General features: G+C 50.1%; 2 protein-coding genes across 4 annotated transcripts in view; one reads left to right on the top strand and one right to left on the bottom strand.

Annotated features, from left to right (window-relative positions):
* Positions 1–157: 157 nt before the first annotated feature.
* On the bottom strand, positions 158–9,716 carry ccdc126 (coiled-coil domain containing 126). 3 transcript variants are annotated; one of them, XM_035429092.1, is made up of 3 exons: positions 9,487–9,716; positions 5,051–5,378; positions 158–3,682 (listed from the first exon to the last, which is right to left on the bottom strand). In XM_035429092.1, exons 1-3 carry the CDS (start codon positions 9,697–9,699, stop codon positions 3,399–3,401), a joined length of 825 nt encoding a protein of 274 aa, XP_035284983.1. In that variant the 5' UTR covers positions 9,700–9,716; the 3' UTR covers positions 158–3,398. The 3 variants fall into 3 exon arrangements, with proteins under 3 accessions (XP_035284983.1, XP_035284985.1, XP_035284984.1); XM_035429094.1 differs by lacking the exon at positions 9,487–9,716 and adding an exon at positions 8,969–9,155; XM_035429093.1 differs by lacking the exon at positions 9,487–9,716 and adding an exon at positions 8,784–9,134.
* Positions 9,643–24,090, top strand: part of fam221a (family with sequence similarity 221 member A) — a 16,346-nt gene continuing 1,898 nt past the window's right edge. The window contains exons 1-7 of the mRNA XM_035430664.1: positions 9,643–9,773; positions 10,725–10,898; positions 11,324–11,514; positions 12,165–12,371; positions 13,267–13,335; positions 13,732–13,862; positions 14,159–14,223. Of these exons, the coding sequence (XP_035286555.1) occupies positions 9,709–9,773; positions 10,725–10,898; positions 11,324–11,514; positions 12,165–12,371; positions 13,267–13,335; positions 13,732–13,862; positions 14,159–14,223 (902 nt within the window). The 5' untranslated portion in view covers positions 9,643–9,708. The remainder of the gene's footprint in view (positions 9,774–10,724; positions 10,899–11,323; positions 11,515–12,164; positions 12,372–13,266; positions 13,336–13,731; positions 13,863–14,158; positions 14,224–24,090) is intronic.

The raw sequence follows: 24,090 nt of genomic DNA, 5'->3' as shown, positions 1-24,090 counted from the left end.
ATTAAATTTTACTGAAATATTACATATTTACAGCGCAGTTTTTTGGGCTTATTTAGTAAACAGTTCGACATTATGTATACCATCATGGTTACAGGCACTGATCTTGCAAAGTAAGACCATACTGACCTGCAGCAAATATCATATAATCACACACAAATTGGGATCTTCAAAATTGCTTTATTCGTCAAACATGAGCTCCATGTTTAATGACAATTAATCGATACACAGAGGCCTGTTTCTACCAAATATGAAGGAAAACCTTTCTTCTTAAATTAAAAACAAAACCTGCCTTACATTTGGAAACAGGACCAGCATGTCCGCTAATACATTTTGTGCACTTGTGTTCTCAATATAAAAGAGTACAAAGCATAGTTTTCTACATTCAGAACCATAAAACCATTAAAAGGAAAAACACACAATTTCAGCTAAATTACTTCAGAGAATGAATACACTTCACCCATGGGGGGAAGATCCTGTTTAAGATCAGGAACCCCTGTGCAACAAGCCGTGGACTTCGGATGAACTGCGGATGATTCTACTGCAGAGGAAATGTGCACAATATTCACGGGCCATCTCAGCTAAAAACGCCCTAAAACCCCACCCAATGTCGGAGTGTATGCATCCGTGTCCTTTAGTATCAGGCGTTAATAACACTCCCGCTGTCCTGGGAGGACTCCAGAGATTGTGACGGTGTATGGAATGACACATGCCTTTTTCAGCTGACCCTGGAACAGAAATGTCTGGACTTTTGGGGTGCAAGACGGGACAGCCGGTCCCAGACCTGTCCCGGGGCACCCAGGGGGTGACTGGGACCCTCTCGGTCTTTGGCGAGAGGTGTTCACCCCTCATACCGCACGGGGAGAAAAACAGAGAACAAAATTAAGCAGAATCACCCAGAGCGCCCGGCGAACCCGGACACCGCTCGTCCCTGGGAACCTGGACGGCGCACACTCACACAGACTCAACCGTGGAATACTGAAATGTCTGAAAACCGAAATGTGTGTCGGACGCATTGACTGACATCACCAGTTCTCTTCTGACACCGTCCGGCCCGGTAACCGACGGTGGAGCCTGACCCGCCCGCATGTTGCTAAGCGATCATTTAAAGTGTGCACAAACGTGCGGAACAAACAAATATCCTTCCAAAATGAATGTCCGGTCGATTTTCTGCTAACAGGAAATCTTGAAATGTTTGGTGAAGCTTACAAATTGTCTTACTCTTACAAGGGCTGACCCTGATAGCTCTGCCAAGCACAGCTTTTAATCAGAGTTATCAACTGTAATTTCAGACACTTTAATCAAACTTAACAAAGAGGAGACGGTTTTAGAGGGGTCAGTCAGCCAGGCTTTAGGGCAGGCCCCTCCTGGTCCTATATGGCTGGGACAGAGATCGTGTTATTTACAGGTTCGTGAGCATATGAAGACCAGCGCTGACACCTTCCCTCTCAATCACCCGCACCTGAGCCCTGCCACACAGCAAACCTGCAGGTAAACGTCCGGCTCTGACATCATCTCCCTTCTTAGATGGTTTCTATCCTCTTCTTACTTTGCTTTATGAGAACCTCATATTGGTACTTTTCCTAACAGGATATGACATCACATATGATTGTTGGTGATCAGTCTCAGATAAACAGCCGTTTGGAAGGGGTGTGAAGCTCATATTCCAGCGTAATCGAGCCTCCTATAGGCCAGGAGGACTAATATTCAGCACAGAACAGCACTGAGAGCTGGGACTGAACCACACCATGGATTCTGTACACCCAACCGAATGTTCAGCTCTGCGTTTCTAGCGCTGAAAGTGGCCTCCATTCGGCTGGAGCCAGAACATTCCAACTTGACAGAAGTCATGAATATTAATTAAGGGGGGCGTGGTTGTGCTGGAGGTTCAGTCATTGGGCGCATACTGTATTCATAAACTAACGCTGCACCAGAAACTCCCGCTACGGACCAAAACGGAAAGGAAAAAGAATATGGATGGAAAGCTAGAGACGGACATCTGGTGCCTATAGGTTATTTTTGACTGACCTCCACTACGTAGAAGGAAAACAAAGTTTGGAAAAAAACTGCGAGAGAGCAGAATGTGGCATCTCCACATGTGGCAAAGGGGAAGTGGACATTTACATTTAACATGATGTGAAACGGCTTCAGGTTCTGCTCGTCAACACATCACTGCAGTTACTCAACGTCTCCTCCCGACTGGAACTCTGTGAAAGTGCTTAACTGGACCCCCAAGCACACAGCCAGCTCTGCGGCCGGACTTCGGCCCGGTTCGCGCGGGTAAAGATCAAACAGCTGTCTGCTGCTGGGACAGCCTCTCAGCAAAACACAGCAGGACAACGTGCTTGCATAAGATATGTGTGTACGTGTGCGTGTGCGTGTGCTTCAGCTCAAGCTGACGTGGAAAGCGTTGCCATTGGTTACTGAAAATAGTTCACTTACAGACTCCTAATGAAGCCTAAGAGTAGGAACCATCTTTTAAAAGCGACTGTAAGGCTTTGCTGTTAACTGGTTTACATTATAGCTTCTAATTTCGCACACAAACTGGAACAGCATTGATTATGCCCAAGTGTGTCAGCGTTCATAGACCACCACAACAGGTGGTCACCCCCCCAACATAAAAGCCTGCTCAGACTACTGCCCCTCCCCGTAAATATACATTCTACTCAAACCATTTTCAATGCTGGTTAAGAAAAATACATTTAGTCAGTCTAAGCACACAGTGCAGATTAGGTTCTTTGGATTTTGTTTTGTAATTTACTGTACTGCTACGCTGAGTTCCGGGTGCTGATTAGGGAACCCCCCCCCCCCCCCCCCAAATGAGAGTGTCTGTTCCCCCTCGGCTCGGCTCTCCATGGGGCATTGCTCTGGGACACGGGCGCTCGTACGCAAGCGCGGCGCCACACTGCAGCGTCACGTCCAAACAGGAAGTTCCCCTTATTCGACCGCTTGTCACGTCCAAACAGGAAGTTCCCCTTATTCGACCGCATGTCACGTCCAAACAGGAAGTTCCCCTTATTCGACCGCATGTCACGTCCAAACAGGAAGTTCCCCTTATTCGACCGCTTGTCACGTCCAAACAGGAAGTTCCCCTTATTCGACCGCATGTCACGTCCAAACAGGAAGTTCCCCTTATTCGACCGCATGTCACGTCCAAACAGGAAGTTCCCCTTATTTGACCGCTTGTCACGCTCATTTCCTCAGTTCCAGGTGGAAACGAAAGTGACTCATAATGGAATAACAGAAAAAAGGAACGCCCACCCCCCCCCCCCCAAAAAAACCCCCGAAAAACCCCAAACACACATAAAACAGCAGATGTGAAACGAAATGTCAGAAGCATGTCTCCGATGTGCCCGTGGTGCGGAACTTCACTGGGGGGGCGGGGCTTAAGCGCCCGCTCGCTATCTGCTTCCCGCCGTTCGCCGCCGGCGGAGCGCCGTCTCCGTGCGCCGGGGGGGCGGGGCGGGCGTGGCCGGCCGGCGGGTCTGCAGGCGGCGGGGGGGCGTGTCCTGGCCACGGTGCCGGGCGAGGGCCAGGGGGGCGGGGCCAGGGGCGGGGACGGCGCCCGCCGCATGCGTGCCATTGGGCAGCGAGCCGTTCACTGCGGTGTCCATTTTGCCCTCCAGCTTGACCAGCCGCTGCAAGATGTCGTCCAGCAGTATGGCAATCGTCCTCTTCAGGTCCGCTGGGAAAACACAGAGAGAGAGAAAAACCGCCATTTTCAGAGTCACAATACGCCCAAACCGCCACGACTGCCCAGCTCCCCACCAGCAGCAGCGCAGTCCTGCTGCCGCACCGCCCGCTCCCAGAAACAGGCCAGAGGCGCCACTGGCACAGAAACACAAACGCAAACATCGGCCGTGTAGTATGGGGTAAGGAACTTGTCTTGTAACCTAAAGGTCGAAAGGTTCGATTCCTGGGTAGGACACTGCCATTGTACTCTTGAGCAAGGTACCTAACCTGCATTGCTTCAGTACATATCTAGCAGTACAAATGGATGCAAGTCGCTCTGGATAAGAGTGTCTGCTAAATGCCTGTAACGTAATTTAAAAGGTACTCAAGATTTAGGAGATCCAGGACAAAGTACATCCGCACCCTAAGTGTGTTTACGTGTTTATTGGTCGTGCAAAGTTCAGTAATTATCACCCGGTTCAAACTTCTGCTCTTTAGCTGCTGACCCCACTCTCCCTGAAGTAGAGAAAGCCGATATTTACCCAAGAGTGTCTATTTCGGTTCAAGGAAAAACAACTATGTAGTTAAAGAAGAGAAGAGAAGAAAGCAGATGATTAACATTTTAATTCAGCGCCCACGTGTTCCCGAGCCGCTCAATATCGGACAAAAAAAACTGTTTTTGCCCACAACGCCCTCAGGGCTCAAAACTGTTTATTTGAACCAGAAGCTGCCGCTGGGTTTCGGCAAGGCTATCTGTCAGAGCCACTCTTCACTGTATCTGACAGCATAAAAAGCTTTTATTGAGATGAAATATCCACAAAAAGATTGAAATCCCGAACGGAAAGATCTATGCCCATTCAGCCCAAAGCTTTGAGCCCTCAGATGGTTTAGCGAATATGTTTACAGACAAGCGGCCGATATTTAGCGTTTGGATACGTTTTCCCTCCTTCGAGCGCCCCTGTGTTGGGCCGGCTTGTCTCCGTGTTTTTACTGCACGCAGCCAGGCCCCTTAAGGTAGCTTTAGCAGCGCTTACAGGAGTCTGATGAGGACAGAGCGCACTGCGCAGAGCTCTGCTTACACATCGCCGTGTAGCGGGGCAGTATGGGGTAGCGGGGCATTATGGGGTAGCGGGGCATTATGGGGTAGCGGGGCAGTATGGGGTAGCGGGGCATTATGGGGTAGCGGGGCATTATGGGGGGGCAATAGCGGGCGGTTTTGGGGCGTTACGGGGCATTATAGGGGGTTAGTGGGGCGTTGGGGAGGGGGAGGGGGCAGCGGGGCATTATGGGGTAGCGGGGCCGTTACGGGGGTGCATTGTGGAGGTTTCGGGGGCATAGCGGGGCATTGCGGGGGGCGTTACGGGTCGGTTTCGGGGCGTACCTTGCCCCGCCATGGAGGGGCCCTGGGGCCCGGCGGCCTGCCGGCTCTCCTCGCTCAGCACGCGGACGTAGCGGTGGCTCAGCTCCAGGATCTGCTGCCGCAGCTGGGCGCTGCTCTGCCGGCCCGGCTGCTGGAAGGTGTAGCGCAGGAGCAGCAGCCCCCAGATCAGCCCCGAGAGCAGCAGCAGCGCGCTCAGCTTCTGAGACATGTTCCTGCGCAGGAGGGAGGAGCCCAGCATGGCCCCGCCCCCTGCCCCGCCCACGCCAGGAGGGAGGGGCCACACACAGGCGAGCTCAGGTGAGTACGGCACCGACCTCAATCTCTGGTCCTAGAAAACAAGGCAACAGGATTTCTCTCAGTGTTATTTTATGCAGGTTCTCCTACATTCATATTAATGAGGAAGAACAGAAGTCTGGCTTCTCCCAGGAACATACACACCGAGCACAGTAATACCTCACGGTGAGATACTAAGATTTGAGCTCATCGCTGTTAACCCCCCTATCCCCCCCAGCTCGCAATTTTCCTGGAGCCAGTCAGATTCCTCAGCAGACCCAAGGGAACATCATCGGCAGCCAATCCCGTGAGGATTCAGGCCGCTGAGGGTCACTCGCTGAGCAGGGATTTCTGAGCAGGCAAGACGCAGAACAGCCTGCACGTTTCCCCAACAGAGATACAAGTAGCGCAGCCTCATGTGACCCATGACGAGAAGTCACGTGACCTGTGGTTCACAAGACCTTGCTTGCTCCTTTGCCACATTGCCCCCCCCCCCGCCCCCGCCCTTCCTGCCACACCCACACGTGACTTCCTCTTTTCTGACAGGCTGTTACACAACGTGCTGTAAAGAGGTTTTTTTAAAGAAAGAAAAACAGAGGTTCAGAGTTTTCCTCCATTGCAGTGCACAGGTGCAGCACCCCTGTGCATGCCATCTCACGCACCGCATGCTTCAACTCGCATTTTAACAGGCATGTTCATCCAGCGTGTTTTAGCCTGAGCATTTATCCAGCATGCATTAGCCTGCCAATTTTAACCTGCATGCATTAGCCTGCACATTTTTACATGCATGCATGAGCCTGCACATTTTTATGTGCATGCATGAGCCTGCGCATTTTAACCCGCATGCATTAGCCTGCGCATTTTAACTCGCATGCATTAGCCTGCGCATTTTAACCCACATGCATTAGCCTGCGCATTTTAACCTGCATGCATTAGCCTGCGCATTTTAACCTGCATGCATTAGCCTGTGCATTTTAACCTGCATGCATTAGCCTGCGCATTTTAACCCGCATTACATTACATTACATTACGGGCATTTGGCAGACGCTCTTATCCAGAGCAACGTACAACAAAGTGTATAACCATAACCAGGAACAAGTGTGTCGAAAACCCTAGAGAGAAGTACCGTTCCAAGTGCAGGGAACAACCGCATAGTTCAACCTGGACCCTGAAGGATAAACTGATTAATACCAACACAAACGAGAACAGCAACAACGCAGTCAACGCAAAAAGCCTGCATTAGCATGCGCATTTTAACCTGCATGCATTAGCCTGTGCATTTTAACCTGCATGCATTAGCGTGCGCATTTGAAGGAGGGAGGGGGCGTGTCCTGGTGCAGACGGGAGGGGGCGTGTCCTGGTGCAGACAGGTGGGGGCGTGTCCTGGTGCAGACAGGTGGGGGTGTGTCCTGGTGCAGACAGGAGGGGGCGTGTCCAGGTGCAGACAGGTGGGGGCGTGTCCTGGTGCAGACGGGAGGAGGTGTGGGGGGGCACAGCTACAGGATCTCCCACAGCAGTGATGGCGATGCACAAACAGCCTCATCACAGCATTTCAGCGTCCCGCTGCGGCAGCGATACTGCCGCATGGAGAACGCGTGCTGCATGCCGGCTGCGCTGATGCATTCTGCCTGCATCTGCTGCAGACTGCTCCTCATCGCAGGCTTATCGCAGGCTTCTGCAATCAGTCACATGACTGCACAGCAAGGGCACTCTGTCAGCTGCTCCAGGTCTTCAGATCTCTCAGACATTGTTTGCACACACACACGCACACAGAGACACACATATGCACAGGCAGACACACACTCATGCTCACAATCGCAAACAGGCACACACACACACACTCACAGACATACGCATGCATACACAAACATACACACACATGCACACACAGACACACTCACAGTGGGTTTTATTCTCAATTCAAACTGATAAATTTCACAAGGGCACCGAGTGAAGCTGGAAAGTCAGAACTGTCGCAGTAAGTGAGGAGTAGAAGAGTAAAAATAAAATGCGCACTGTGACGCCTAAAAATGAAAACAGTTCCAGCCCCAGCTGACAGTGCACGTCAGAAACACACAGCAGCTCACAGTCCACCGTCCCGCCATCCCCTGCGCCTCGCGGCTCGCGACGCGCACGACCGGACGTGGGATGCTGGCGTGGGGCTTTCAGGGCAAAGACGCTTAGCCTCTGTCCGGTAAATTATTCAGCCACCTGAACGGGAAACCCTGGACGCGCCCCGTGTTCAGCAATGTGCGCAAACAACTAGAGCGACCCTGCTACTGCAGGTCTCCTGGTAACGCGATACTCCACTGAGAACCGACCGTCCTTGCGGTCGCTATGGAACTGTTATGATTATCAGTTAGCACGTGCCCCACCACCCACCCGCCCCGAAGACCGATAACAGAGATTCATTAGAAGGCCACACTGACGCATAAGCCCGCGTGGCTGCATGGCTGAAGGACAATGGTTAACTGCGCACTTTTACGGCTCTATCATAATCTCCCTGTATTCGTGTGTGTCAGAGAGAGAGAGAGACGGTTACTCTGCAGAATCTGCAGAACACACTCCGCGAGGAATCATGTTCTGTCCAAGATAAACGCCGGTAATTTACCTAGGGGGCGGCTAGGATGACCAAACGCCTAAGTGACAGGCTTTAAAAAAACAAATTCCAAAAGTTCCAATCCAAAATCGGACTTTAGAGCAAATTCCACTCCCAAACTGCCTCTCTTACACAATCATCTGTGTTCGTAATAACGATAAATAAGGCCGCCCCATCTCTATCACACACACGTCTTGTGTCCCGAAGAAAAGATTTTCGTGACGTTGATGATCCCGATGTCTGACTACATCAAGGTCATCTTTGGCGTCAGTTATATATGCTTTTCTAAAAGTGGCTCCAGAGATGAGAACTACCGGATGGTGGGGTGAAAAACAGCTAAGGTTACCTGATACAAACCCAAGTATGTTTTTCACAAGGTTGCAAAACCGTCTAATGCGACTACAATCTAGCGTCTGTTCTATACCTGCAGCATGACACATCGCATAAGTAAATAAAAAATAAACTGAATCATACAGTGATCTTTCGAGAGAGCTGGCGAGCATTAGCAAGCAATTTTCGTTCAGGTATTATCACTTCACGATACATCTTGGGACTGTGCATTTTTCGTGAAAGTAGCTAATGTTTAGTATTAAATCTGTGCAATATGAGCAGTGTTATGTTAGCTTACTTGCAGGCTAAAGATCCAAGTTAACTTGGCTATCTGCGTTAGCAAGCAAGCAAACTGTTAACGTGAAAACGACACACAAACAACTAGCTAGGGAATGCTAGCGACCTACTCCAAAAAAAGAAGAAAAAAACAATAACGTACGAAACGGAAATATTTGTCCGGCAATTTCGGTCCTAAAAAACACATCCGACACTCAATCTTAAGTCGTTCCAGGCAGGATACTGGAGGCTTACCTTCTATGTCATGATGACAGTTTGATCCACGACTTTCAGCTCTGCCAGAAAAGCAGGGGAAGCTGGGTGGCTAACGATACAGACCGAAAAGCGTTTTTACTACGTCAAGCTAGCGGTGTGGCTCGCTAGCGACCTGGAGTCTTCACGGGCTAAAAGAACCACTAGTACGTCAGCTGCCTACTTACCACTAATGAAAACAGACTTCATATGAATCAATCCGCTGTATATACTTCTCCGTATGGGTACATTAATCAGACAGATCGCCCATGAGAATGGTCCAGTTTAGCCAGCTAACCACCCGTTTCACCCAATCCAGTCGGTGCGTCTGCCGCTACGTGCTACGTCATCATTCAGCGCTAGAGTGCGTGTGTTTGATGGGAAATGTATTTTGCCTGACTAATGTAAGTTGCCTTCACGCGTATTTTTTGTCATTTAGTAAATTAAGCTAATTTAGGTTACGCAATTGTGGGTTCGTCACCATATTGCAAGTTAATAAGATAACTAATTACAAATTATCTGCTATCTTAAATATTCCATAAAAACAACGCATACAATTTCGAGAGCAATTCAGGAGATTGAACTAGGCCTACATGGTTTTACAATAATAGCATCATGCTCTAGAATTTTGGCGATTTGAGGTTACTTCTGAAGTTATATAGGCGGAGTGTACATACAATCTATGAACCCATGAAACGTAGCCTACCCGTTGTCCTGCCTTGTTTGTATCAGGTGGCGTTCCTCTTTCTGTCCATCTTTCGGAGTTGACTGCATGACACCTGCGTTGCTCAGCAACGCCAAAGCGTCGTGCACCAGTGTTTGCAGGGAGCGCGCTATCATCGCCCGGAGCGTTTGCACACATATCCAGCCCAGAACTCCTGCCGTAAGAAGACACTGTGCTAGACAGTAGGCTATTCATAGTTCAACGATGGAAAGATTACGCATTGACAGAGACTCGGCGGTGGCAATTGACGAATACCTGGAGTATCGGAGGTTCGTAGCAAATGTTAGAAACTTTTCTGTTTTTCTTTGAAAATGATTTGTTTGAATTTAGCCGACTGCGCAAGAGTAAGCCTTGCGCTCACCTATCGATGTAACGTCACCAAACACTCGCTTTCCAGTGTTTCGTGGCCCTCCGCGTGTCGCAACTGGAATGAGAAACAATCAAAATTGTGTTCATTTGGCGTGCTTTTTACGCTGCTGCCTTAGACTATCTCCACCTGCCAGCTGGCATTCGTTTCTAGCTGCATGTCACATTCTGTTAAGTTGCGATAGCACTCGTCGTAGCCCGTTGAACTTCCTGTATTGCGTATTTAACTTGTATACCCTCATTTCGCATGATTTATTTATAGACTAAATTACCTGGTTGTATATATTAATGAAGTTATGGCTACATGAATCACATTCTGCTACGGGCAAGGTCAGGGAGTACTAAGTAAACAATGAAATTTAATATAAATACTTAACTACAAATGATGTGACAACATGTAAAGACTAATTTGGCCCCCAGCTCCACTGAACTGCAGTAATATGGACAGGCATGAACCTGGAGGTTCGGGGGAAATTAAGACGGGAGCAGTCTTTGGCCAGGAACGCACGCAAGCAGGCAGCCAGAGACGCAGCTTCTGTGCGTCAGATTCTGTAAATTTACCCAGGCTTGGGGCAAATATACATTCAAATTTATGTTCCCTTGAAATGTGTGCTGTTGACTTAACAATGGTGATGTGTGCTGGAGAGTGGTTAAGGAGTACGGTCTTGAAAAATAAATAAATACAAAATTCAGTTTGAAGTAAAGGGGGTGAATTTGAAGGGGGGGGGGGGGGGGTCAGTTCTGAAATTCTCATAGAGCATTATTGGGATTTTCAGTTCACTAATTGAATAGAAATGAATTTCTGGTGGTGAGGTTTTGGCGGGCTTGGGGCAGAATTGGGTTATGCCCCACAGGATCGTCGGGGACGATGACGGAGGCAGGCTCTTTACCCCTGAGGAGTATGAGGGCTACAAGAGGAAGGTGCTGCCGGCGCGACTGCGGAACAGGCTGTACGTCAGCTTTGGAGTCCCCGGGGGAATAGACTGCAAGCTGATTGGACCGGAGACGCCCTGCTTCTGTTCCCATAGGTCAGAACCCTCACCTCCCTGATATCCTATTGGTCAGAATTCCTTCCAAACATCCCATTGGTCAGGACTGTCGGCATCATCCTAAACTCCCCTCTATGTAGTTCTCCATGTGCAGAATGTCGTATTGTAATCAATGAAACGTGAAATGCCCAGAGTAGATTATGATTTTTTTTTTTTTTGGTGTGTATAATATGTTTCAACTCAGGGAGTCTGTTGAGGGACTTGCCTTTTTCAGTACTTTTTGGAAAAATTACAATGAAAGTCTAAATGGTTTTATTGCACAACAAACGGAACTGTACAAAGTAATTGGAGAAACAAGCTAATCAAGGCTTTATCCCAGCGGTGAAATAGCATTGCGCTTCAGAGCAGGTGGCGCCATCATCCTGCCGGAGGACTGCACTGAGCCTGATTTCGCTTCCCTTCAGGTACAAACAGCACAAGACTGACTTTGAGGAGGTCCCCCCGGAGAGGCCTCTGGCACTGCCGTGCCGGGTTCCAGGGTGCAGGTGTGCCTCTTACCTGTACGTACACCTCAGCGGGTCGCAACCTGTGCGCTGCCGGTGCAAACACTCCGCCCAGGACCACAGTGAGGCTCCAGGACACCTGTGCAGGAAGTGTGAGTGTTTATGAAGAAGGTTCCACAGCTCATACACCTGTACAGAACTACACAGCCCATACACCTGTACAGAACTCATACACCTGTACAGAACTACACAGCTCGTACACCTGTACATGACTGCACAGCACATACACCTGTACAGAACTGCACAGCTCATACACCTGTACATGACTGCACAGCCCATACACCTGTACAGAACTGCACAGCTCATACACCTGTACAGAAGTGCACAGCTCATACACCTGTACAGAAGTGCACACCACATACACCTGTACAGAACTGCACACCACATACACCTGTACAGAACTCATACACCCATACAGACTGCATAGCACATACGCCTGTACAGAACTACACAGCTCATACACCTGTACATAACTGCACAGCACATACACCTGTACAGAACTACACAGTTCATACACCTGTACAGAACTACACAGCTCATACACCTGTACAGAACTGCACAGCTCATACACCTGTACAGAACTGCACAGCACATACACCTGTACAGAACTCCACAACTCATACACATGTACAAAACTCATACACCTGTACAAAACTGCACAGCTCATACACCTGTACATAACTGCACAGCACATACACCTGTACAGAACTACACCTGTACATGCTCTCTGCTTCACCTGCAGGCTCCGCCTGCTCTGGGTTCCGCAGCCCATACACCTGTGGGTGTGGCCAGCCCGGCCACGCCCACGAGACCCTGGTGGAAACGCGGGAGGAGCGTCAGGCGCGGGGCAGGCCCGTGGGGCGGGACGTCCCGTACGCCGCCATGGGGGGGCTCACCGGGTTCAGCTCCCTGGCAGACGGGCACCTCCGACTGGACCCCAGCGGGATCGGTCAGACCATAGACGTGCCAGAGCCACACATACACTAGAGCAGTGTGTACCATAGACATATCAGCCACAGGTGCAATAGAACAGATCATACCATAAATATTTCCACCATGGAAAAACCACAACAGCTCATATCCACAGGCATGTCAGTCACAGACAACAAATTAAAATAATCAATACCATAGATATATGAGCCAAAGATTCCACACATGAATTTGTCCACACATATATGCCAGTGACACACCGTAGATATCTCTGCCACAGATTATGTTAATGGCCAACTGTGATTGATTTGAAAGAACTGTCTTACGATGATGCCGTACATATACAGGTGTTAGAAGGGTTAATTCTGCTCAGAAATGACCCTTTACACAAACACAGTACCTGAGCTTGTGTTCACCTGCTCTGTTTACCTGTTGGGTGGGTCAGTATACTGAACAGGATAAACCTGCTGTTTGTTCAGGAGCATGGTGGTGTGTGTGTGTGTGTGGGAGTGTGTGTGTGTGAAAGAGAGAGAGAGAGAGTGTGTGTGTGTGTGTGTGTGTGTGTGTGTGTGTGCACATAGTGTGGTTCACAGAAGTCTTATCAGACTCCCAAAGGAAAACAGACTGTGTTTACTGTGTTGACAGGGAGTCAACAGGGTGTGATGGAGACAGCGCTCAGTTGTAAAACATCCTACTGGATCAGCATTATGTGAAACTTGGGTTCTCCATAATATGATGTAATCGCATTTCGTATTGTTGGAAAGCCGATGTGATGGGGAGCAAGGTGGTGTCTTTAATGGTGGGGTGCTGACTAAAGGTCATGGTACCTATGGGTCAGGGCCCAGCCAGATACAAAGTGTGCTGTTACCTGTTACCTGTGATAATAGATGCTTTATGAACCTGTGTTCATACAGGTGCCCACATGTCCACTGAACTGAGCTCCAGGTTTGAGGAAGCTTGCAGTCTGCAGACTCAAACTTCAGGTGGGAAGCTCTGTTTCACACCAGTAAAATGAGAAATAAGGTCTGAGAAGTACTCAAGCTCATCACTGCTTTAGAATGAAACAGATGTTACTGGGAGGAAGAGTGATACTGTGTGTGTGTGTGTGTGTGCGTGCGTGATAGTGTGTGTGTGTGTGTGCGTGTGTGTGCGTGCGTGTGTGTGTGTGAGTGTGTGTGTGTGTGTGTGTGTGTGTGTGTGTGTGTGTGTGAGAGTGTGTGTGTGTGTGCGTGCGTGTGTGTGTAAGAGTGTGTGTGTGTGTATGCTTGTGTCAGTGTGTCTGTTTGTGTGAGTGTGTAAATAACAGATTACTGATGAAATCTGGGTGGATTAAAAGTACATGTTAGTGTCTGTTCCAACTGCCAGTTTCTGCTGCACAGGTGCAGGTGCGGGTGCAGGTGCGGGTGCGGGTGCGGGTGCGGGCGGGAGTTCGGCAGCAGAGTGCGTGACGGACCTGAGGACCAGGGAAGAGCGGGACATGGCGTACTTCGAGGCGCGCTACCAGGAGCGGGTGAGAGCGGCGTTCCGGAAACTTCCGCCCAAAACCTGGGGACTCGCCTGGGAGGAGCCATACACAAACCCCGCCCATTTTAAAGCAAAAAAAAAAAAATTTAGTTTTACATATAAAAAGAACGAGTTAAAGATCATATATTGTGGCACTGTGCCAAGCTCTGCTGCACATTATCTGAGGCTGTTATGGTGAAAGATAATCGCTGGTGTGTGCTTATTTTAGCTGTCTTGCAGCCTTGTGTTCCCTGACTGTTATGTTTTAACAATTATTATTATTATTATTATTTTGTGTTTCAGCTGAAAATGGAAAAAGCTGCCTCATCATCTAAAGGAAAAACATCATCTGACCGTTCCCACAGGAAGTGAGCCATGCCCGCATGCCGCCTCATAGTTCTTACAGGAAGTGAGACACAAAAAAAGAAGTACTTTGTCCAGTACAGCTGTTTAGCAAAGACCTAGTCTACAAAGTGGAATTCAGATTCTATGTAATCATTCTTGTAGTGCACATTAAAAACGTCACACTCTTTATACAGATATTTTGCCCAGCACACCAACTCAAAAGGACAGCTGATTCCACCTATTTCTGATTCATCCAAGGAATGTACCATCTAATAAACTGCGGCTTGGCCGTTACTGCTCTTCTGAACCGATCAGCGAACACAGCCGTTCGAAATCCGAACAGTTACGTTACAAAAATACAGCCTGTAGTACACTTACTTCGCCTGTAGGGGCCAGCACTGCTACAGGCCTTTTTCACGACAGCATCTTTTGACAGCCGGTGCGACATTTTCAGTTGAAACCGAAGCGAGGGCAGCCAGCTACGGACCGACAGTGCTCAGTCACGGCGCACTGCGTTCAGCTGGACGGAACAGGCGACAAGGAGAGACGAAGGCGGGAAAAAAGGGAGGAAAACTGGAAGTGCCTCCGACTCATAGTCCAATATGGTCCCAAAGAACAGATATGTTCAATTCTCAAAACTCCTGTGTATGCTGGTTTTTGCTACAGCCAATTTCTTTCTTCATTAAGGTTGTCGAACATGTGTTTCAGCTCTTTTTTATTTTTTTCCTTAAACTTCTTAATCCAGTACAGGTTTGGCTCACAACCGTTTCCTTGGTCTTTGAATTCTTCATTAACAACCAAATGGTTAGTTTTTGTGGCTCCACCCTTTCACCAATTCAGAGCCTATTAATTTCAGTCTTTAAATTAAAAAAATTAAAAAAATTTTAACCTCTTTATGTAATCGTTTGCAATGTAGCACAATAAGTGCAATGTGAATCTGGGACTTGGACCGAAATAGAATTGACCTCTATTCATCATGGCATGGATAGCTATTTCTGACATAATGTGGCTTAAGAGGGTAAATAAGTTTACCCTTTAGTGGTTAATCAGTTTAACCACCAGGGTCCAGGTTGAACTATGCGGTTGTTCCCTGTACTTGGACCGGTACTTCTCTCTAGGGGTTTCGTCATACTTGTTCCTGGTTATGGTTATACACTTTGTTGTACGTCGCTCTGGATAAGAGCGTCTGCCAAATGCCTGTAATGTAATGTAATGTAATGTAATGTAAATAATCACTCTAAAGCATGAAAAACACTGTCCAATTAAGAAAAGAACTACCGCCTCACAGTTGTATGCCTCCACCAACCAGTAGCCAGTTTAGATATAAAATGTCATCACTTCATCATTTTATCCTATTAGACATTTGTGTGAAACGTTGTCATAATTAGCCTATGAATTCTTGAGTTATGGCCAAAAACGTGTTTTATGAGGTCACAGTGACCTTGACCTTTGACCACCAAAATCTAATCAGTTCATCCTTGAGTCCAAGTGGACGTTTGTGCCAAATTTGAAGAAATCTGATTTTCTTTTTAGAGCATAAGAGTGCTTAACGACATTCAGCCAATTGGGTTGGGTCCTTTGCTTCTGGACCAGCGAGTGTCCAGCGCTGCTCCAAGTCTGTATTTAAAATGCCAGAGTCCCTGTCACTGCCACCAAACCAGGCAAGTTCTTCCACACACGAACAAATCTATGTGAAATAAACCTGCATACTACCTGCATAATACTACTGCGTAATATCAGGTGGAATTTACCTTTAACTCATTTCCACCTAAAACAGATTTAAAATAAAAAAAAGACTTTCAGAATAACGAGGCCCGTGGATTGCATACAGGAGTGGGGAAATCTGACCGCCGTTGCCGATTAGTCCAGAGGAACGCGAAGGCTTCTCAATTCCTGGGGAGAAGCGAACGGCTGCATTGCGCAGTATTTTATTTCACTGAAAGGCGAGGGGCGAACTGAGTGAGAGCAGAGCCGAGCCTCTTCAGCCCGAAATAAAGAGCGCACTTCGCCTCGCTTTTACCAGTCATGTTGTGGAGGCTTCGCCGGGGTCGGAAAAATAAGACAAATGCACATCGCAATTTAAAATCGTTTTAGATGACTCACGAAAAGTGGCGTTTGTTAAAATAAAGTAAGAAAGACAAGTGACTTTATTGGATGACGAGATGACGAGAAAACAGGGGGAAGATGGATCGAGCGATTTAAAGCTTTTATGACTGGTGTGGGAACTGGCAGAGCGACCTGCTAAAACGCCCGGGGGAGGCGCGGCCGGGTGCAGGTGGGGGCCTCGCGCTCTTCGATCCTGGCCGGCGTTCAGCGGGCGCCAAGCCAGCTCCCGCGATCGCGCGATGCGCCCGTCGGAGCAAATTGACATCATTTAGAGCTCTGCTCCGACCGAAAGTGTTTTTCTTCTTCTTTCCGTTCCATTTTAGAAGAAGCGCAAACTTTCTCTTGGTTCCACAATTCAGTCACACAGCACACGGTGGGCCATTACATCACACCTCACACATTCAGTACTTTCACTGTCCCAAGAAGGGAAATTCTCCTCATAGCTGAGAGTGAAGATGTAAAAACAATACAACAACCATAGCAGACATTCACACACGCTACACACAACTACATACATGTCGGCCGTTAGCCCAGCGGTTCCAAACCGCTGTGCCGCGGCACTCTGTGCCATCAGGCGAGGTCAGGTGTGCCGCTCAAAAACTCTTCTTCAAAACTCTTTTAAAGTTCAAATGAATTTTAAAAAGGAACAAATTAATTTCATGAATTTAAATGAACAAATCCCATTCACAAAAGCCTAAATAAATGTCATTAAAAAAGCATATCGCTTAATTAAAACCCAAAGAACACTTAGGCCCACCGTTCCCACGTCACATCTGCGTCAGATTTGGGAAGAGTGCCGCAGAGGGGAGGAGGTGAGGAAACACTGCCCTGCAGGGCGCAGTTCCTGTGCTGGTCATTAGAGGGCGCTGTGCATACTACCCTGCAGGGTGCAGCTTCTCGTCTTGAGTGGCAACAGAATTTTCACACGTGCACACACGCTCTCTCTCATGCACACACTCACATTCTCTCGCACACACACTCTCTCTCTCACGCACACACATACTCTCTTGCTCTCTCTCACACACACACAAATACACAAATACGCAAATACACACCATAGACATATGCAGTCACTCACACTCACTCGCACACACACACACATCATAGACACAAATTCACACACACTCTCACACACAGAGACAAAGACTCACACATACAGACACAGCCTCACACAGACACACTCTCTCACACACGCACACACACACACACACGCACAGACACACTCTCTCACACACGCACACAATCACACACACACACACACACACCCACAATCACATGCACAGACACACTCTCTCACACATACACACACACACACACAATCACACGCACAGACACACTCTCTCACACACATTCACTCTCACTCGCACACATACACACACCTCTGGAGGAAAAGTGGAATGTGTGTGTGACTGCATAAAAAACAGAGAAAGAGAGACAGAGGGAAGAATAGGGCAAAGAACAGGTGCTGACAGGGAGGGTGACGGAGAGAGAGAGGGGAGAGAGAGGGGGGAGAGAGGGGAGAGAAAGAGGGGAGAGAGAGAGGGGGAGAGAGGGGGAGAGAGAGGGGAGAGAGAGGGGGAGAGAGAGGGGAGAGAGAGAGGGGAGGGTGATGGAGAGAGAGAGGGGAGAGAGAGGGGGAGAGAGAGGGGAGAGAGAGAGGGGCAGAGAGGGGCAGAGAGGGGCAGAGAGAGAGGGAGAGAGAGGGGAGAGAGGGAGAGAGAGAGGGGAGAGAGAGGGGGGAGAGAGAGGGAGAGAGAGGGGAGAGAGAGGGGGAGAGAGAGGCAGATAGAAATTAACAGGTCCCATGATAATTCTCATCCCATCCTCCTCGCCATGGCAACCCTGGCAGAGCTGGCGGTAAGTGATGCGGGGGGGAGGGGCTTCCGTTTGTTCTGCCGTCGCCCCGAGCGGCACGGTGTGTGATTGGCGGGTGGCCATCGACTCCTACCGCGGCTTCCTTAACTGATCATGAGACACACTGTCTGTGTGGGACAGTCACCCCCCCCCACCCCCACTGCACAGTCTGTGTGGGACAGTCACCCCCCCCCCACCCCCCACCGCGCAGTCTGTGTGGGACAGTCACCCCCCCCCACCCCCCACCGCGCAGTCTGTGTGGGACAGTCACCCCCCCCCACCCCCCACCGCGCAGTCTGTGTGGGACAGTCACCCCCCCCCACCCCCCACCGCGCAGTCTGTGTGGGACAGTCACCCCCCCCCACCCCCCACCGCGCAGTCTGTGTGGGACAGTCAGGGGTTACACAGATCCTCCCACTGCACCGCATACCTGTCTAAAACTGCACAGGTAATACACCTGTCTAAAACTGCACAGGTAATGCACCTGTGTCAGGTGAATACCTGTCTAAAACTACACAGGTAATACACATGTGTCAGGTGAATACCTGTCTAAAACTGCACAGGTAATGCACCTGTGTCAGGTGAATGTGAAGACCTGTACAAAGGCTAGATGTATCTCCCCTGTCTCAGATCCATTAAAATGGCTTTAAACAGTCAAGTATTTTAAGATTTCCTTTCTTGGGAAAATCAGCACAGACATGTAAGACAAGAAGACTGAAGACAAGAAATAACACAAGAAGACTGAACACCAAGTAACACTGAACTACAAAACAGAAAACAATTACTGGGGCCATGAGCACAGAGGGAGAGACTAGGGAGAGAGAGAGAGAGGGGAGAGAGATAGAGAGAAAGAGAGAGAGAGAGAGAGAGAGACAGAGAGATGTGCTGTTTTACTGCAACAGCGTAGAAATTTGAGATGGAACCACCTACTGTCGCATGTACCATTAAAATATAATAATATTAAAATGTAAGATTTGGATACGTTCCCGCACTTCCTCCCTCTTCAGGAGGGCGGCGGTGGCTCAGTGGCGCCTCTCCGCTCGGCCGCTCAGAGAGCACTGATCGCAGTCTTCGCCGCGGCGATGGGGACCGCAGGCCCGTGCGTGCGCCGTGTTCCGCGCAGCAGAAGGGGGGGGGGGGGGGGCGGTCGCCGTGCCATTGGCTCATTAGGCCCGCGCCGCAGCGCGCTCGCGCTCCAGATCGTTAGCCGCCGAAGCGGAGAGCATGCTGGGAACCTTCTGAGCGCGGGAGCTGAGAGCTCGGCACTCGTCTCCTCTTTAAACAGGAGGTTAATGGCAGCGGCGTTGCAGGAGCAGAAGATAACGCCCCTACGCCGCTGTGCTCCGGGTCTGGGGCCTGTGCCACTAAGGCTACGGTCTTATGCATCAGACTGCACTGACACGTTACTCAGTGCTGGAATGGCAGCGGTTGATTGGACGGTAGGCACTAACACGTTACTCAGTGCTGGAATGGCAGCGGTTGATTGGACGGTAGGCACTGACACGTTACTCAGTGCTGGAATGGCAGTGGTTGATTGGACGGTAGGCACTGACACGTTACTCAGTGCTGGAATGGCAGCGGTTGATTGGACGGTAGGCACTGACACGTTACTCAGTGCTGGAATGGCAGCGGTTGATTGGACGGTAGGCACTGACACGTTACTCAGTGCTGGAATGGCAGCGGTTGATTGGACGGTAGGCACTGACACGTTACTCAGTGCTGGAATGGCAGCGGTTGATTGGACGGTAGGCACTGACACGTTACTCAGTGCTGGAATGGCAGCGGTTGATTGGACGGTAGGCACTGACACGTTACTCAGTGCTAGAATGGCAGCAGTTGATTGGACGGTAGGCACTGACACGTTACTCAGTGCTAGAATGGCAGCGGCTGATTGGACGGTAGGCACTGACACGTTACTCAGTGCTGGAATGGCAGCGGTTGATTGGAGGGTAGGCACTGACACGTTACTCAGTGCTGGAATGGCAGCGGTTGATTGGACGGTAGGCACTGACACGTTACTCAGTGCTGGAATGGCAGCGGTTGATTGGACGGTAGGCACTGACACGTTACTCAGTGCTAGAATGGCAGCGGTTGATTGGACGATAGGCACTGACACGTTACTCAGTGCTAGAATGGCCGCGGTTGATTGGACGGTAGGCACTGACACGTTACTCAGTGCTAGAATGGCAGCGGTTGATTGGACGGTAGGCACTGACACATTACTCAGTGCTAGAATGGCAGCGGTTGATTGGACGGTAGGCACTGACACATTACTCAGTGCTAGAATGGCAGCGGTTGATTGGACGGTAGGCACTGACATACGTTACTCAGTGCTAGAATGGCAGCGGTTGATTGGACGGTAGGCACTGACACGTTACTCAGTGCTAGAATGGCAGCGGTTGATTGGATGGTAGACACTGCCTGTCTGTCTGTCTGTTTGTCTGTCTGGTACATTAGTACCCTGATCCAGAAACAGTCAGGCCTAAATGGAACACTCCATCACAGAATTAAGAACACATGAAGAAATCTACAGATATCAGAGAGGATAAGGAGCTCAGTGACGGTGACAGACAGGGCGACAGGTGTGCGGCTGGTGTGCGAGGGGCGGCTGGTGTGCGGTGGGCGGCAGGTGTGTGGTGGAAAGCTGGTGTGCGGCTGGTGTGTGGTGGACAGCTGGTGTGCGGCGGGCGGCTGGTGTGTGGTGGGCAGCTGGTGTGCAGCTGGTGTGTGGTGGAAAGCTGGTGTGCGGCTGGTGGACAGCTGGTGTGCGGTGGATGGCTGGTGTGCAGCTGGTGTGCGGTGGGCGGCTGGTGTGAGGTGGAAAGCTGGTGTGCGGTGGATGGCTGGTGTGCAGCTGGTGTGCGGTGGGCGGCTGGTGTGAGGTGGAAAGCTGGTGTGTGGCTAGTGTGCAGTGGGCAGCTGGTGTGCAGCTGGTGTGTGGTGGGCGGCTGGTGTGTGGTGGGTGGTTGGTGGAAAGCTGGTGTGCGGTGGTTGGCTGGTGTGCGGTGGAAAGCTGGTGTGCGGCTGGTGTGCGATGGATGGCCTCCATCTTTTTTCCGTTTGTCTCAAGATGATCACAGGGGGGTTTTTTTTTTTCCGCTAACGTCACAGCGACAGACGTGAGTGTTTGATCGCCCCCCCCCCCCCCCCCCCCCCGGAAAGTGAGAGAGGAGGACGGGATGGAAAAAAGAGGCCGTTTCATGTCTGGGTCGAAATCTACGGATTTGTCAAGGCGCAGGGTCTGACAGACGCGCGAACTGCGAGGTTCGTACCCCTCGCACATACGTCTCAATCGAGCCCATCGGCAGGCCGCCAGTCACGGAGTAATCTCATTTACCGCTAAACGCTGAGCCTCGTTTCACATCACAAGCTTAAAGTACAACATTCAAATTCATTTTTATTTTTATCTCCGGTGCGTCTCGCATTAACCGAGGCATTTAAAGCCAGAACCGCGTCCGGGAGGCAAGATCAGGCAGACGCGATTCACCGCAAACACGTCGGCCAAAGCTCCGTTTGGGTCTCAATAATCTATCACACAAGCTCACAGGAGATCACCTGTTACCTGTTTACACAGGTAATAGTGACTGTGCCCCCACACCTTAGGATATGAACCCAAATCCCTCTGGTTATAACTTTTTAAAAATCATGTAAAAACAGAATCTTATCACAAATTTTGACTACATATCTTTTCCAAATGTAGGTGCTGAATTCGTCCAGTCTGCACAACTCTCCTTTTAACTCAAGGGCCAAGATGAGGGTGGCTCTATTTCTATTTCAAATACACAACGACTTTGTGGATTTGCTGCCACAGGTCGTCTATCCCTCAGTTCCTTAACTCCTGAAAAGTTGGGGTATTGAAGTTTGTCTTCAGCGTAGAACATCAAAACATTTCAGGCGCAACCTTGTTTTCACCGACTCTGATCACATGACCCTCCAGCCCTGTCAGAGGCTGCAGGTGGCTGTCCTTATTGGTCTGGGGAGAGAGCACATACCAGGCACCTGAGGGGGAGCCTCCCTGTGTTTTTAGAGAGTGGGAGTGATAAAGGAGAGAGAATCGTGAGAGAGCGGGACAAAGAGTTTAGTTTTTTTTCTTTTAAAGTTAAGCAGTGGCGACAGACGTGCTCTCATTACGGAATGCTGGTCGTGAGTTAGGGCCGTGCTGATTGGCCACCGCCTCCGCGAGTTTCCCTCACCTGTCAGACCTAAAGAACTGTCTTATCCCAGAATTCATTGAGGCGCTTGAATAGAAATATCAAAGAACACAGGAAGGATATGAGAGAGAGAGAGCGATAGAGAGAGAGTAATGGGCAGCAAGGTGTGAGTCAACTCTATAGCAGTGGAGGGAGAGAAAAGGCCTTTTTTTCTGAATCTGCTAAAGATCAACAGTGAAGTGCTAAAAGCAGGTCAGGTTTGTATTCTGTGTGTTTTCTCAGGGGAGAAAGCCTTGCTGGGCACACACTGAATTAAGGGTTCAGGTCTAAGCGCTGTTTGCACCTGCAGAGTGTTAGAACTGATTCTCCTTCGCGTTATGAAAGGTCCATCAAACACAGGGGGGTTGGGGGGGGGGGGGTTCAGGAGGGGGGTTCTCCACATGCTTCTGGCCTTTGTCCTGCTGAAGATGCTCTGTTCTTCTGTGGGGAGTTTTGCTTTGATTCAGCTCTCTGCTCTGTGAATGCAGGGAAGCATTGAAACAGACTTCTACCAAACTCCTTCTTCTCTCCTCTCCTGTACACACTGAAAAGGACCACACTGCCCCCCTCCCCCCACTGCCTTCCCCCTGCACTGCAGCCTTAAACCCACACTGCCCCCCCACTATACCCCTAAAACCCCACTGCCCCCCACTATAGCCCTAAAGCCCCACTGCCCCCCCACTATACCCCTAAAGCCCCACTGCCCCCCACTATAGCCCTAAAGCCCCACTGCCCCCCCCACTATACCCCTAAAGCCCCACTGCCCCTCACTATACCCCTAAAGCCCCACTGCCCCCCACTATACCCCTAAAGCCCCACTGCCCCCCACTATACCCCTAAAACCCCACTGCCCCCCCCCACTATACCCCTAAAGCCCCACTGCCCCCCACTATACCCCTAAAGCCCCACTGTCCCCCCACTACAGCCCCAAAGCCCCACTGCCCATATGCTCCCCCCCCCCCAACTCCCGGTCTTCCATGGTGCAGCCTAATCCTCCCGCTCCTGAACTACCTAGAATGCACCTGTGCCAAACACATGAGACAGTTTTTTTTTTGGATGAGTGAAACGGTCCCCTGTGGCCCCCCACCCCTGCCCTACCTGGGCTGGAAGAGTAATTACCGAGACGCACAAGTGGGACGTTAAAAAGCGCAATCATGTGCTCTCCCGTTCCTGATTGTTTTTTCGTTTTTTAATGTTTCGTTTCCGCGTGTTGAATAAGTGGGTAAGACAGTAATCTCTCGGCCCTTATTTCATGCAGTAATTGACTTTGCCGGTGTGACATTTTTTCTGCTTTTCGCTGATTTTTTCCCTCTTTTTACCCGTTTGGCCGAGCATCGCTGGTTTCGAATGGCGCTCCGCGTTTCCTGCAGACACGTCTGCAGACCCCACCCAGTGAGGTCATCACACTGCGCAGCCGAAGCAGACAGCCTGCAGGCGCTCGGCTGGCCAGAGGGGGCGCTGTTGTGTGATGAGCCTATAGGGATGTCCAGCTGACTGTGACCGATGCAGTTACCCCAGCACCCAGCATGAAGTACTGACAAACAGTCCTACAAGTCTTGCTCCTGTGGGGGGTTTGGTCTCCTGTGGGGAGTTTGGTCTCCTGTGGGGGGTTTTGGTCTCCTGTGGGGGGTTTTGGTCTCCTGTGGGGGGTTTGGTCTCCTGTGGGGGGTTTGGTCTCCTGTGGGGGGTTTTGGTCTCCTGTGGGGGGTTTTGGTCTCCTGTGGGAGGTTTGGTCTCCTG

This window comes from Anguilla anguilla, chromosome 8 (genome assembly GCF_013347855.1).
Source record: "Anguilla anguilla isolate fAngAng1 chromosome 8, fAngAng1.pri, whole genome shotgun sequence".
Lineage (NCBI taxonomy): Eukaryota > Metazoa > Chordata > Actinopteri > Anguilliformes > Anguillidae > Anguilla > Anguilla anguilla.
This window is presented reverse-complemented; position numbering and strand designations above follow the sequence as displayed.

Bases quoted from the DNA above. Each gene is read 5' to 3' on its own strand.
- ccdc126 (XM_035429092.1), bottom strand. From the start codon at position 9,699: ATGAATAGCCTACTGTCTAGCACAGTGTCTTCTTACGGCAGGAGTTCT. The intron at 5,379-9,486 runs GTAGGCTACGTT...CTTGTTTTCTAG, and splicing joins CAAACAAGGCAGGACAACGG to GACCAGAGATTGAGGTCGGT. The intron at 3,683-5,050 runs GTACGCCCCGAA...GTGTTTTCCCAG, and splicing joins CCCCTCCATGGCGGGGCAAG to CGGACCTGAAGAGGACGATT.